This window comes from Rhinichthys klamathensis, unplaced genomic scaffold, assembly GCF_029890125.1.
Source record: "Rhinichthys klamathensis goyatoka isolate OS25496 unplaced genomic scaffold, OSU_Roscu_1.1 h1tg000032l_1, whole genome shotgun sequence".
Lineage (NCBI taxonomy): Eukaryota > Metazoa > Chordata > Actinopteri > Cypriniformes > Leuciscidae > Rhinichthys > Rhinichthys klamathensis.
In genome coordinates this window covers 3,430,811-3,446,235 of record NW_026606581.1, presented here as the reverse complement: position 1 = coordinate 3,446,235, position 15,425 = coordinate 3,430,811, and the positions used below count along the sequence as shown (strand labels likewise).

The window sequence follows — 15,425 nt, the reverse complement described above, 5'->3', positions numbered from 1 at the left end:
CAACTTTGTAAAGAGTTACAAACAGGGCCTAAAACTAACTTTTTACCATACCTGCTAATGGCGAGTGACTTTTTTACCAGCCATGAAACTGTTTTCGCAAAACAGGCAGTTTTCAGGTACAGAAATTTAATAAAGTAATCAAATGTAAAATAATCAAAGCATAGTCTTCACTGTATAAATTAAACAGATTAATTCTTATTAAAGTAAAGAGTTGTTCAGACAAGAGCAGTGGGTTATTTTATCTTTGTCTTTTGTTCTTTGATTAACATTAACGGCAGACAACAGCAGGATTATAAGGCTGCTGTCACTTTAAGATCTGCACGAATCTAATATATGCTATTGATACTGTACACATGCATTTTCTTTCTCAAATATTTATGTTAACATAAGATATAACCGACCATGCGAGTGTTAATTTTAGGCCTTGGTTACAGAGGAAAAACTGAGCATCATACACTAAACAACTGAGGATCACACACTACCGAACTTTTAAGTCATTACAAACAGAACAAATTCACGCAGAAACACGTGCCTTGTTGCTATAAGATCGATGTGTCTCAAATGAAAACAATATGTGTTCTAAAATCGTCTCAAAATATTAAACATGTTTGATATCCTCTGACTGGATGGCATTTTGTGACCATCACTACACGATTTTCTGTGAAATCTGTCAAATCTGCAGACTGGCTCTGACTTTCGGCAATTAGCGTCAACTTGTCCAGACTGTAAATCGGGGCAAAAGTTGTGTAGTGTATACAAGCCTTGAGTGTTCTAAATGGTTGTTAGAGTGTTGCTAGGGTGTTGTGTGTAGTAACCAGTATATGGTATAGTGGTATGAGGAATAATAACGATGATATAATACGCACCACTAATGATGAACTCTGATAACCGTATGAGAGATTGTTGTTTGTTTAGGTGACTTCAATAACAAGCGCATCTTTCCCAACCGACTTAAGAAAGACATGTGATCTCCTGAGCCAAAGCATTACCACAGAAGACAATTATTCCAGTACCTGAGGCCAAGATTTAAAGTCATAAAGTGATGATGTCCCTCTACAGTCTTAAAGCAAACTTTCTCATATAAAAGCAGTGACAGGTGTCCCAGAAGAGACTGAGGGTTGTCAGTGTGAGCAGCGAGTGTGAGTCTGGGAGGAGCTCTTGCATGGCTGAACATGGTGACACTGGATATAGGGACACTCTGTCGACTCTGACAGCTGTGAAGAGCAAAGCAGCTTAACGGAGACCCTGCGAGAGAAGTCACTGAACCAGCAACCCTGCTGATTAACCCACTCATACAGGTGTAAGTGGAGTGCTAACACACACACAGGAACAGAAAAGAAATGTTAACACTAGCGCTGGGGATGCTACTCATAATTCAAAATAGTTCAAACTTCAAAGTAGACTCAAGCAAATATTTTTAAAAAGCAGTTACAACACTACAAATTACAAACAAAAAGCATTGAACAACATTAAAGCTATTTAGGGTAGAAATACCTTTTAAAATATACAATGTCCCCAAAAAATTAGTCAATGTTATTGAACGACATAAAAATAAATGCCATTTGGTCTGAAATTTTGTTATAAGAAAACAAACAATTTTTCCAAAGATTATATTATATTATATTTTGGGTTAGTAAGACTTTTTTTTTTAAAGAAATAAATAATTTTATTCAGCAAGGACACATTAAATTGATCAACAGTGACAGTAAAGACATTTACAATGTTACAAAATATTTCTAATTTAAATTAATGCTGTTCTTTTAAACAAACATATTTTCCACAAAAATATTAAGCAACACAGCCATTTTTTTAACATTAATAATAATAATACATGTTTCTTGAGCACCAAATCAGCATATCAGAATGATTTTAAGGATCATGTCACACTGAAGACTGGAGTAATGATGCTGAAAATTCATCTTTGCCATCACAGGAATGAATTCCATTTTTAAATATTCAAATAGAAAACAGCTATTTAAAAAAAAGAAAAAGAGTTTACTGTATTTTTGATCAAATATGCAGCCTTGGTGAGCATAAGAGAACACATTAATTTTTTTAACAAATCTTACCAACCCCAAACTTGCTTGTTTAAAGTAAACAAATGTGTTTGAGACTTATTTTTTTTACCATAATTTGTTTGCAGATGTCACTTGGTTTGATATTTTATGTAAAGCAATGACATCCATACATTTTAAGGATTGCTTAACCCTTTTACTGTGTTGAAAACCCTATGACACGTAATGCTCCAGTCAAAGATGACCAGCCTGCAAAAAAAATTGCTTATAAATCTCTTGCTATGCTACATTATCACCAAATACTGGATTCAATCTATTTGACAGCTTGTTTTCTTTCAATAAGGACCGGTTTTGTATTTATTTTTTTGAAGTGATTGATCGAGGCCCTATTTATCTGAGCTTATGTACCTCAGTTTTTGAGTAAAAAAAACTTTATTTGTGGATAATTGTCAATTTTACATAAATATATGAAAAAAATGGCACTGTTTATCACACTAGTGTGCTTTAATGTGTTCATTTGTTTTAAAATGGTTTTATTTAGTACAAAATGGCACAAAGTCACACTTAAAATATCTTATAAATCACTCGTTACCACAGGTTAAGACAGATTTTGTATTTATTTTTTTAAACTGATTGATCGTAGGCATCATTGATCTGAGCCTCACTGATTTGAGGATAAAGTTCATCTCTGTGAAAAAGAAAGCTGCAATACTCAAAATAGTTTGTCTGTGTACATGAACGTGTACGTGTGTGTGCGTGCGCAGATGCAGGAGTATGCATGTATGAACATGATGAACACACTCCTGAACACTAATTGTTTCTCTGATTTTCGACTCCCCCATTTATTTTCAATGGGCAGTCATTTTTGACCAATATAAGCTCAGATCAATGAGGCCTACGATCAATCAGTTTCAAAAGTAAATACAAAACCTGTCCTAATTTAAAGAAAACAAGTTGACAAAAAGATTGAATTTTTGACCGGGAACATCACAAGTGTTATAATGTGGAAAAATCCCCAACAAAAATTACAAAAAGTATTTTTTAAAAATTGGTACGTTGTTAGACTGTGAGTGGTGAGTTAAGTCAGTAAATTTTAGTCCAATGCAATAACATTAACTAGCATTTTCGGGTATGGGAAAATCCTCTCCGGGTCAGGACACAACCTGAGGGTTAAGGCATTCAGTTACTAAAGCATTCAGTAGAAAATAGAATATGTAAAATTATACGAAAGGACTAACCAGGTCTCTGAAAAAAATGCTAAATAAAAGTAGTTAGTATCAGCACTTCTTCTAGTTAATTACTCCACAGCAGTAGTGCCTTATGGGGCACTTCCTAAGTGATGTGTAGAGAATACCAAACAGGCTAAAATTGTGTTGTGACAGATTTCCTTCTGCTTTGAACTAATTGAAACTGATGACAGCACAAGAAAGAGAATCATAAAACGTATTTCCTCTTTAAAGCAACCTTTCTCAGTAAACACTAAACACTAAGAAAGTTTCTTTCTTGAGTGCCATCATCCAGAACTGAAGATGTCTATGCTGAGAGCTTGCATACAATTCCTATGAGCAGGTGCTGTGCTTGACATGCATATTCAACATATATTTTGAGGCAACATAATTAAATGGAAATAGGGTTGTTGACGTCCCTAGGAAATAAGATTGAAATCGACCTATAAAAGACCTTTAGAAGCTCCCAAAGACTCATAAATTATTTTTTGAGAAACTGAAATTTTTGACTGTAGTTTAGAGTGTGACTGTAAAAGAAATTGCTGCCACAAGAGTGTTCTGAGTGTTTTCCAGGTCATTGCTAAATATGACTTACATCTTTCTTTAAGTGTATGTGATTTTTGTGCCCATTTTATCATTCATCAAACAAGATGATTGTAAGTCTGTTATTTAGAAAAGTTTCTCAAAAGCTATACAATTTGATTTATCATTCAACAAAAATTTTGTAGGCTGAGTTACATGCTAAAGTTTAATATGTAATGTAAGGGGTTTGTTCAAAGTATGAACAACAAACACCTGTAAGAAAAAAAGAGAAAAAAACCCTACATTTCATTGGTAGGCACAAAAAATAATAATTCTACAAATATAACCACGTGCTAAGTCTCTATTTAATCCAAGAATTCATTCATGTATGAAGTATTTAGGTTAATATCAAAACTAAGAATTAGCCCATTGTTTACCGTGACTTTCTATGAGTAATCCTCTATCTAGGTTGTGGTGAGATTACGGGGACAGGACGTGACTGTGGGTGAGTGTGGTTAGACTGAATGAAGCGGAAAATCAGGGGGGGGAAAAGAATCAGGGCCTGTTCTATGTCTTACATCTCTGTGAAGAACCAAACACCTGTGGTACCATCACTGGAGGGGAGAGGAAGCACACAAAAAAAAGAGGTTTGGATGACAACACGGTCTTCTTAGCACCCAGTTAGCATGTGTAATAACATCAAAAGAGCCTTTTATTTTATTATACATAAAGCAGGAACAGGCGACAGTTCTTTGTCCACTTCCATTAACTAAATGAAATATGACTCCCGAGTGCTGCACCACAGGCATCTCGTGTTTCTGTTTACCTGCTTTTGTAGAAACACGAGTTGGCCGCATTAAAAATGATTCATGGCATTTATGTAACGCTGTCTGGCAGAACCTTGTTCTTTGTTTGTTGTTCTGTAGCGGCTCGGGACCATACAGGCTCTTTTCAGATGGAAATCTCCATTTAAAAATATCGCTGATTTATGTGTGTTTTATGAATGGTAACATTCCGGTGTGGAGTCTTTCTTTTGTATGATTTCACCTGGTGACGCTGTTTGAGATGTCGACTTTATTATTATTACGGTGCGCGTGTGTGTCCGTGCATACCTGCGCAAGCTGGGGTCCATTTGGGCTTCATCCTGAATGAGTTCTGCCTCGCTCTGAGCGATCCTCATGGCCAACTCTCTGTCCCTCCTCTCCTGCTCCAACATGGTCTGTGTCTGAGTCTCTTCCTCTCTGTCTAATGCCAGCTGCATCTCAAGTTCAGCCTGGAACAACATACATTCCCACAAATCAATAATACGCACACACAATCTCAACACCTTTGGCGTTTACCACACCTGTGCCTTCGTTCTGTTCCAACTCGATGGAAACACACAGACACAAGCATACAAATGGGTGCCGGTGGGGGTGCCAACAGTAATGAACACATATTTGAGCTCAGAGTGTTGATCTGTGGTGGGCAAAAGAAGAATTCGAATGATGCTGACATTATCCCAGTTTTTTTTTTTTTAAAGGGTTTTTTGGATGCCTGTTTTCTGGTGTCCTCAAGCAAAAACTTGTTTGTGGGCCAGTTTCACTACATAGATGCTGATTGATTAGCTTCATCTAAATTTTGCTGATAAGCAGCCAGCTAGACCAGCACTAATCCAGGACTCATCAGCATAACCCAGCCTGGACCAACATGGAAATTCAGAACCCAAGCCAGACAGGACATGTTGAAGAACTTGTCCCCATATCTTAAAATAGCCAATATCTTTTTTTCAAATACATGAAACATAAAATGCTACCAGGGACATTCGGCACAAAAATTTGGATATGCCCATGAGTGCTAGATGAAGACATTTTTTTTGAGAAAGTCATTTTAAAAGTCTATACTTGCTAAATCCCTGATGTTGCTGACTTTCAGGAGGGCTGCGGAAGCTTTTTGGTCATAACATTTCACTGTCCAATCAACATGATGATGTTTAAAGCAGGCTACAGAATTCCCTCAATCTCCTATCCAGTGGCGTCTGGTACATTTGAGGGAAGAGAGATTATCAAGGTGGCCCTGCCCTAGACACACGGTGAGTCTGTGACCCATCTATTGCACTGCCCACTGAAAGGATATTAAGCCATTACACTGCTGCTGTGTGCCAAGGTCTGATTAGGCATATAATCGAAGCTGTACTGCAGCCAGACGGCCAGAGATTCTATGTCTAGATTGTGTTAAATGAAAAAAAAAAAAAAGAAGAAAATGATTAAAAACAAATCAAATGAAAAGCATGGTTTTAGACGTGTAAGAACAGTCTGGGAGAGAGTCCAGCAGCTTGGTCCAAAAGCATAGGTAAAACAGAGCAAAGGAGTGATAGAAGAGAAAAGCTTAGATGGAACATTTTCATCAGAGAAAACCTTAGAGAGAAAGAAGAATGATGCAGGCACTATTCTGAGGAAAAAGCAAGGCAGCTGAGGTGTAATGCCCAAAGACACATAGAGAGAGGGTTACAGCACACACAGGTCATGATAAATCTGAGCTATGAATCAAACTACAAAAAGCAGGAGAGACTTGGTGGAAAACAGAGTGATATATTATGGATTATGAAAATAACAGTAATAAAGATTTTATAAACAATGTGACAACAGTCTTTGAGTGAATTGCAAATGTTTGCTGTTGCAAAGGTATTCAATTTATTCAAGGACTCAAAATCAATTGTATTTTCAGGTGATAGAATAGAATAGAATCATAATAAAATATGATCAATGTTTATTCTGAGGCATCTGTTCCATTTTCAGTAAAAAAAAATATATATATATATATATATATATATATATAAAGATATAAACATCTTTTTACAGAAAGTGGAACAGATAATGCCTCAGAATAGAATAGAATCATAATAAAATAGACAATTTTAATAAAAAAGGTCACAGTAGCAGACTTTTAATAGAAGTGGCACAGAAAAAAATTATTTAAAAGAATAGACTTCTTAAAAGACTTTATAATAAGGTCTCATTCATTAATATTAGTTCATGCTTTACCTAGCTGTATCTATCTAACAATATTTTTGATTAATCGTAGTTGATAAAAAATCGAATTGTTCATTCTTGTGAGTTCAAAATACCGTAATATTAACAAATTGAATAATTGTGAAACAATGTTAACAGATACAACTTTTCATTCATTGAAATTTAATTAAATTAACTTACATTATAAATACTGTGGAATAATGTGTATGTTTGTATGTGTGTATCTCAAAATAAATCTGAATAAAATGAATTGTAATAGTAAAGGTCACAGTAACAGTTAATAGAATAGAATAGAATAGAATAGAATAGAATAGAATAGAATAGAATAGAATAGAATAGAATAGAATAGAATAGAAAGCAGCACAGAAGCTTTTTATAGCGTGCAACAGTTTTCGGTCAGCATGGGCACAGTGTCTCTGCAGGGCGATTCATCAGAGGAAGCAGTGCAAGGGAAGTCAGCCAAGCCCCCAAACACAGCATCACCATCGGGAGAGAACTTTCACTCCGCAGACGCAGCATAATCCAGCCCCAGGAGGTAGGCAGGGGCTGATGAATAAACCCATAGGCCGCTGTGGCAGCTCAATACAGTCATGATTATGCCTGTAGAACAGCCAGTCCCGGTCAGCTCTGAACATGCCAGCGTGAGACGGAGTGGGCATTTGGTTTGCCGAAGGAGACGCGGAGGAGAGGAATCAATACACAGAGGGAGCGCGTATACACATACACACCTGCATGACTCGCTCTTCCTCTTCTCTTTTCTTTCTCTCCTCTTCCTCCTGTTTTCTTTTCTGCTCCATCTCGGATTTCCTGATGGAAGAGAGATTGAGGGTGGGCCATTAATGAGTTACTCCGGTCTGTGGGGAATTATTCCTCCTGATCAATGACCCACAGGAGGGGATTTGAAAACACCCACATGTGGATTCACTATTGTCACACAGAGAAACGTGGACCGCATCTAGTCTTTGTAATGCGAGCGAGTTCCTTGAATAGCAGCTGAAAATGAATAGTGCGCGGTGAGCGTTGTTATTAAGTGTTAGCATTTTCCTATCAAAAGACCTATACCGGATATTTATATAATCTCACAAACAGCCACTCAAATCTCCTGCGATTTTCTTTGTACTTTGTTGATCATGGATTCGCGTATTTACATATGCATCCTTGCCAACCCTAAGACCTTGAAAATAGGGAGATTTGTAAGGAGTGAAATTGGGGGCACAGTAATGATACAATTTCAGTTGAATGTTTAGCTGCTCACAGTAAAGGGGTGTGATTTGCATTACACTGGGTCCGAAAGTCTCAGAGCGCTAGAGAATTGTTTTGCATTTATAATTTGAAATTTACATCTTTAATTACAAATTATACTATTTACATGATTCTTCAGAAATCATTCTAATATGCTGATTGGGTGCTTTAGAAACATTTCTGTTTAATACTTTTTGTGGAAACCATGATAAATTTTTTTCAGGATTCTTTGATGAAATGAAGCTTTTAGCGCAAGTTCTATCAGGAAGACTCTAATGCCACATCATTCATTCATACTAATAGGTCTGGCCAATCACTGCTTGACACCTGGAGTATATAAGCACTGAACTCTCTAATGCCGTTGACATTCCCCTCCATCCTCCACACCACCACCAGGTTGGCCCCTGTCCATCCATAGGAGGTAGGCTAAGTCCCTGCCTTCGTCTTCAGGCAGGATTAGCCGAATCTGCATCTCCCAGGATTCGGACTAAGGACGGGGCTACGCCAAATAACTTTTCTATACAACTAAACACAAATTATTCTAGCTCACTGCCATCTATTAATACTTTACGGGAATAAATACCATGCAAACTTCACCTGCCCTCTGATCCCAAATAAATCCAATTTTTTTCAATGTGGCCTCGGAGTTTTGGACCCCACTGTATATAATTTCAAAATGTATCTGGTAAGTTTGTGTAATGGCGTCTAAAAGTTAGCTTTAAAAGCTTCCATTGAAAGCTTGAAACAACGGAAATCACAATAAATTTTATAAGGGGCAGGTTCAATTTTATACTGGCATGGCAGACAGCATTCTTAAAAAGTTCTTCACATAGAAAGAACAAAGAACTTAAGGCTAATACAAACTTGTGCTATAGTTGTTAATGCAAGCCAACTGGAGTTGTATAGCTAATCTTGGCTCCTATAAAAGCAGTACCTTTCAATCAGTAAAACGTGATAAATTATCTTCTCCATCTCATGTCCATGGGATTCAGGCTCTTATTATGATTATATACAATATTAGGGTTATATGGAATTATCATTAAAGCTCATGCAGGGTGTTCTTGTAAGAATTGAGCAGCAACTTATAAATAAAGCTTTGATCTAATTCCATTTACGATACATAACACCTTCTGTGAAGGTTTGACATTTTTGACCTGTTGCTTAAAGGGGCTATATGTAGAATTCAGAACCCGAATCCTGGGACATACAAGAGACTGAATGTGATTAAAGTTCTTTTTCGTTCTCCGCATAGAAGTAAAAAGAAATTCACTCTGCTGAGAGCGATGGTTAGATGAATATGTAAATATGTGCTGTGCGCTTTCATCTCAATAAAAAAAATAAACAACAAAAATGACAGCAGTGAGAAAGAGGCAGTTAAGAAATCTTCTGATCATAGCGATGTGGATATGATTCCACAAGCTCTGCAATTGACCGGCATCATGTCGACAGATGAGGTGATTAAATTACACTGTTATAATAGTCATGATAAGTATATATTTGAGATTATAGACTATACAGATCGGGCTATGTGAGACTATGGTTTGAATTAATTCCTTTTCTTTGCATGACACATTGACTTTACAGTATAGAATCATGAACATTGTATAAGCATTCATTTCATGTGTCATTGAAAGGAAGAGAGGCTCTCGAGCATAAGTAAATATCACATCCTTTTGATTTTGCTGGCGAAACAAAACACCTCGAGTCCTTCACATAAAAATCATTTTATGCTTTCATAAACGACCCAGGAAGTCAGAAAAGGTCTTGTTTTTTAAGTTTCATTACAAGCTGTTCACATATTGGCAAAAAAAAAAAAAAAAAAGCGATTAATACATGAAAATTCTTACATATAGCCCCTTTAAATGAACAGGAATGTGTAGAAAATAAAGTAATTCATACGGAAGGGCTCCAGGGTGGATGGGCCACACCAAACATTAAATAACAGAAGTTACTGTTGTTGCTTATGCTGGTGTGGAACCAGGGTTTCCGTTGTCCGGTAATTACCGGACATTGGCCGGGAAAAAAAATGAAATGTCAGACAAAATTAAATCTCGCCGGTCAAATTGTCCAATTAAAATTGCGTAATAATCCCGCCCCCCTAACACAATATGAATTTGAGAATAAGCCTAAAATGTATAAAGCAAAAATACACCGATAACATTTGGCTATGTTATAAAGGAACAGGCTCTACCGTTTGAAAGTTATTAAACAACATCGCATGCTGCATTTCAAATAAAGCGCACGCCTAAAACGGCTGTAATATAGAAACGCGCGTCCGAGTGAAGATTGCGCAACTCGCGCAGCGCGTCGTCCATGCAACTGATAGCAGCGGACACGAGTGCTCAGCTTGATTTCAAAAACAACAGATTTTAGCGCTAGATCTTTTATTTAATAGCGAACTAAATTAATGAACTGCTAGTTAACTGGAGATGTTTTATTTATTTGTATTAGGTACATCCGTGCCTCAATGTTTCAAAAAGTGAATCTGTGTGAAACCATAGTAAAAAACAATTGGTGTTGATTGACGCCAATCGGACGTTCATGTTTTTTTCCGTCTATTTGAAAGTTAGGCTAATAATAACATGTTGCATTCTATCCGGCCTGATTATGTCATTTTTTAAGTTACATAGCCTGCCTCCAGTTTTCCTCAACTTGACTAATTAAGAGGCGATTTAACTTGGCGATTAACTTAGCGATATTTGACCGGCATATCATCAAAATGTCCGCAAAACGAAACTGACCGGCACCATTTTTTTCTAGCGGAAACTCTGTGTGGAACTAATTTTTTTTTTTGACAAGACTATAAACATAGAAATATCATCATGACCTGATTCGTGAAATGATGACAGATGCTGTCCATGACAGCAGGCTCTGGAGAATGTATAAGAGAGAGCAGGTCAAGCCGAACCCTCCAGTGATGTATTAATCTTTCTGCCAATCCCCTCCTACACCCTTTTTTTTCAGCTCCTGTTCTTCTTTCAAATGTGCTGGGACTCTGACCTAATGTACGGGTTATTCTGTACGAAACTTGTGACGTGACTCACATGCGGCGGTCTTCTTCCTCCTGTTTGCGTAACTGCTCCTCCTCTTCGCGTCTCTTCCGCTCTCTCTCCATCTCCTCCTGGATGCGCTTGAGTCTCTCCGTCTCCTCCTGCTCCTGCTTTTTCTTCTGCATTGAGGAGAGGAGATGCTCCGAGCGTTTCACCAGGCCCTCATATTCTTGCTCGATCTCCTGGCGGCTCATCACCGTGGACTGAGAGACAAAAAGAGTGTTAAAATTGAGTATATTTTAGTTATAATGTCTGCTTTGCCTCCATATGAAAGAAATTTTACGGGGCAGTGTTTCGGCAGACCCATGATTCAAACCGGTAACTTGTCTTTTTGAGCTATTCATTACAAGAACTGGCTCATGAGAGTTATTATTCTTTCAGAAATAAGGCAACACTGGTTAAAAACTCTATGATTTTGATTCACTAAAAAGAAGGGGCTCTTAAGAGTCACTTGTTCAGACTTCACTGGTTACATTGTATGTTGAACTCAATAGAAAGACAAACTTATGAGAGCTTCAGTTTTCGATAGAATGAAAGTGGATGTCAATTTATACTGCCAAGCTCCAAATGAGCAAAAAAGGTAAAAAAATGTATCATAAAAGCGTTTCATACAATTAAACAACAGCGATTAACTTAGCACGGCCACAGCTTTTCAAGGGTGGATATTCTATCTATGTCCGTCAAAAACAGGCTATGTTCCAAATGGGATGAATCTGCAGGGCACTTTGGAGTGAAAAACAATCATGGCCACCATATTGAAGGGTCATTCCAAACTGAAGTGCTCAAATCTGGCCACTTCAAAAAGGGCCGTTCCAAATGAAGGATTTTGAAGGGTACAACTGGTGGACACTTCGCTCCCATGTTACTTTGTACAGGTTTAATTTGTTTGGCACGAAAAAAATGGCTTTTCTACGGTCAAGCAGCGTACAAAAATTGTGCAACGATGGCGCCTCCTTGATTGGCTCGGCAAGGTGATGCAGAAGTGCTTTCCAATGAACAGTGTTTTGGTCCGCTACACCCTTCATCCCTTTGATGCTCTCACTCTAGAGGGTAAACACTTCGAAGGGATTAGGGTATAGGGATGAGCCCTTCAGAATGGAACGCAGCAACAATGATGATTTTGAGAGTCAGCTCGCTTGCTGATGATTTTGGAATTAATTACTTAAAAATGCATCATCATCAGGTTATGTTGAAACACTAAATACAACAGTAGAAGACAAGTAAATAGTGAAATTACATAGGGGCAATCTACCCAAGTGTCAAAAAGTCAGACAGTCGATTTGTCAAATATTGAAAAGAAAGGGAAAAAAAGTGTAACAGATGCTTTCTCCAGATGCAAACTGGCTAAAAAAATGTATTTTTGTATTTAATGGAGAAAACAAATCATGGAAGTTTAATGTCATGAAAAAGAACAAGCATTATTTAGACTATTTCCCCTTGCTGATTTTTTTTTTATCTAATAATTTCCTCTGTGCAAACAGAGATATTTTCCTTTTGGACAATCATTTAGTAGTTTAGTTGTTCATGTGGTCCACCACAGAATCTGATTCAACGCTTGCATTTTGAGATTACTGGCAAACGAAGCTCCATTCACTTGCCTCTTTACCTGAATACATAGTTTCCGAATTACATGTGCCATAACAAGATTTTTTTTCTATAATGTTGGGAATTTACCAAAAAAAGGAGGTTTGTATGTCAAAAAACAGTTTAGTAAGTGTGACGGACCGTATCACAGATAAAAACAAGACAGTGCAACATATTCCCAGCTGGTGGAATGACCTGCATAACTCAACCCGAGCAGCTGAGTCTGTAGCCATTTTCAAGAAACGGCTAAAGATGCATCTTTTTCTTCTACACTTGACCCATTAATAATAACACTTTCTATTCTATTTTTTATTTTCTTTATTTAAAATAATAATAAGAAAAAAGCCTTGCTTGCGTGCACTGTGCTAGACTAACAGTGACTTGTCACATCACTTACATATTGTTGCTCTTTTGTTAGTCCTAACTGCTTCTATTATTTCTCCTCATTTGTAAGTTGCTTTGGACAAAAGTGTCTGCTAAATTATTAAATATAAACGTAAATGCAGTTTGATTGGGTATAATTTGGGTCGTCATTTGTTTATCTGATGTAATGTCAATTAGCATGCTATACAGTATACCATGAACAGACCAAAATTACCAAAAATCATCTACCAAAAATAATAATGTCAAATAATTTGTGCTTGTTTTCAACTTAAAAAAAATGTTGCACTGATGATGCACTAATGGCAAAACAAGCTGTCTGCAAATGAGATTGTAACTGATAGAAAGTTTTTCTGTGAATAACTTACATTTGATCGATTTCTCATTGTTTATTATAAGATTATAAGATATTAGAATATAGTGTGTCAGTCATATATTTTACATTTATGATGCTTTTGTGTACTTTTTGAAGCTTGACAGTATAAATCACTATACACTTTAATTGTATGGAAAACAGAAACTTGGACATTCTGCTTAAATACTTCCTTTTGTTTATAAAGAAAAAAAAGGAGGTTAAAACAACATTAGGGTGAGTAAAATATGACAAACGATGACAGGACGGGCCACTTGGTTGCACTCTACAGTAGAGGATTTGCCTCCTGTGCTTCGTTAAAAAAATATGAACAGTTTTCAAAGTGTAGAAAGTGGCAGCAACTCAGTGGTAACTGTATTTAATGGACGACAGTGGCAACGCTGGGCCACATGCACCGCAGTTGTATTAATATCCTGCAGATATTCATTAAACCTGGATGTGGATTTTGTGCCATCTGGCAGAGCACCAGAGGAGCGTGGAGGGATGTGAGCATTGTGAATGATCATTGTACCGCAGGGGGGCAGGGACTCAATGACAAGGTCCGTCTCACCCCCTAACGCTAGACGAGTTAGCGCTAGCGTTTTGAATGACAGCCATTGACACAATCTGCGTTATTAGCCAGGGAGGCCACAGTAATCTCCAGTCCAGATGGTAAGGTAATAGAAGGCATTGCCAATCAAAAGCCAGATGCTAATCAAAAAGTGCTATGCTAATAACAAAGAGGGCTATCACGGGTGCAGAAGTGCACAGCGCATCTCATTTAGAGTGAGGAATGAAGTGTTCAAGTAGAAAAGTTTCAGCTCTTGTGCCAGCTATCTATCAGGGAAAGGGCGCAATGTCTCTCGAACTCCCTGTCAATAATGCACTCCGAATCTGACAGATGAGGTTGGGCTCCACGTAGAGAATACAACAATGCATATACTGCATTCAATCAGCCGCAGCTGAAAGTTCGGGGGAAGGCAAGAAATGAACACTAGAAACAGCATAATGCGGCAAAACCTTGAAAATAGCCTTGACAGCATGTGGTGCGAATGTCAATGATGATCTGCAGACAGAAAACTCATTGTCAGACTGTCGATTTGCATACTTTGTATTTATTTACTCTGCTGTGAGCACTAGAATTTCTGCAGAATTAAATGAAAAGTGTCGGCTATCTTTCTTTGGTCCCTAAAAAGAGACAACTCTAGAGACTCGCAGCTGGCAGACAATTCTAGCCACAGCTTTAGACCGCCTTCATCAGGACATGGAAAAACACACACCTGTTGAATTATGCATGGAAACTGATACACGAACGAAGGCTAAGAAAAGAGCTACACCGCGTAACATCATTGAGCTTTGTAAGCTGGAGGAGGTGAAAGGGGGTTTGTCAACCTTGGGCGGTTTTCCAGTGGAAAACCTCACCTTGATCTTGGCAATGAGGGCGTCGGTGGAGGCGGCCAGTTCCTCGACCTGTTTGCTCACTTCCTGTTTACCCTCTTTGAGTCCATTCACAGCCTCGTTGAACTTCTCCATCCTTTTCCTCAAATTTTTCACCTTCACCAGGCCATCAATGCTACCATGAGAATGGAGACAATAGTGTTCATTTTTTGTCCAGTCTATTAATTTATTTAAAAATATATATAAATTTGTACATGTTTAGCAGGTTTTTGAACTTCTTTATTAAATTCCATCTCGATATTTTGCATGCAAATGTCATATAAGTAAATAAAATACAACCTATATATATGTATATATTTGTTACATAAGGTGTAATAAAAGTATAGGTAAAATAAGTATTATTTTCACAATATATAAGGTAAAGGTTTTAAAATCTTTTCAAGGTGTAATGCTGGTGTGTGTACATACCGAGTCTTGTGTCTTTTTTTGCACAGCCACATGCGAACCGTCTTCTGAATCTTGATGCAAGCACTGGCCCTGAATCTCATTTTGTTCCTCACTGTGGCAAGTGAAAGAGAGAGGAAAAAGATGCGTACTCATCAACAGCATCAAACTGTAACATTGCAAAGGTGAATGGGAGGGTG

At 37.5% G+C, this 15,425-nt stretch overlaps 1 protein-coding gene across 2 annotated transcripts in view; it reads right to left on the bottom strand.

Moving 5' to 3' along the window:
• The window catches only part of myo6b (myosin VIb), a 58,411-nt gene that overhangs the window by 5,781 nt on the left and 37,205 nt on the right, over positions 1–15,425 (bottom strand). Inside the window, exons 24-29 of one of the 2 annotated variants that reach the window (XM_056245606.1) lie at positions 15,250–15,340; positions 14,806–14,956; positions 11,061–11,269; positions 7,503–7,581; positions 4,876–5,036; positions 4,342–4,377 (exon numbers count right to left, since the gene is read on the bottom strand). In XM_056245606.1, coding sequence (XP_056101581.1) covers positions 4,342–4,377; positions 4,876–5,036; positions 7,503–7,581; positions 11,061–11,269; positions 14,806–14,956; positions 15,250–15,340 — 727 coding nt within the window. The remainder of the gene's footprint in view (positions 1–4,341; positions 4,378–4,875; positions 5,037–7,502; positions 7,582–11,060; positions 11,270–14,805; positions 14,957–15,249; positions 15,341–15,425) is intronic. The other variant, XM_056245607.1, reaches the window with a different exon arrangement.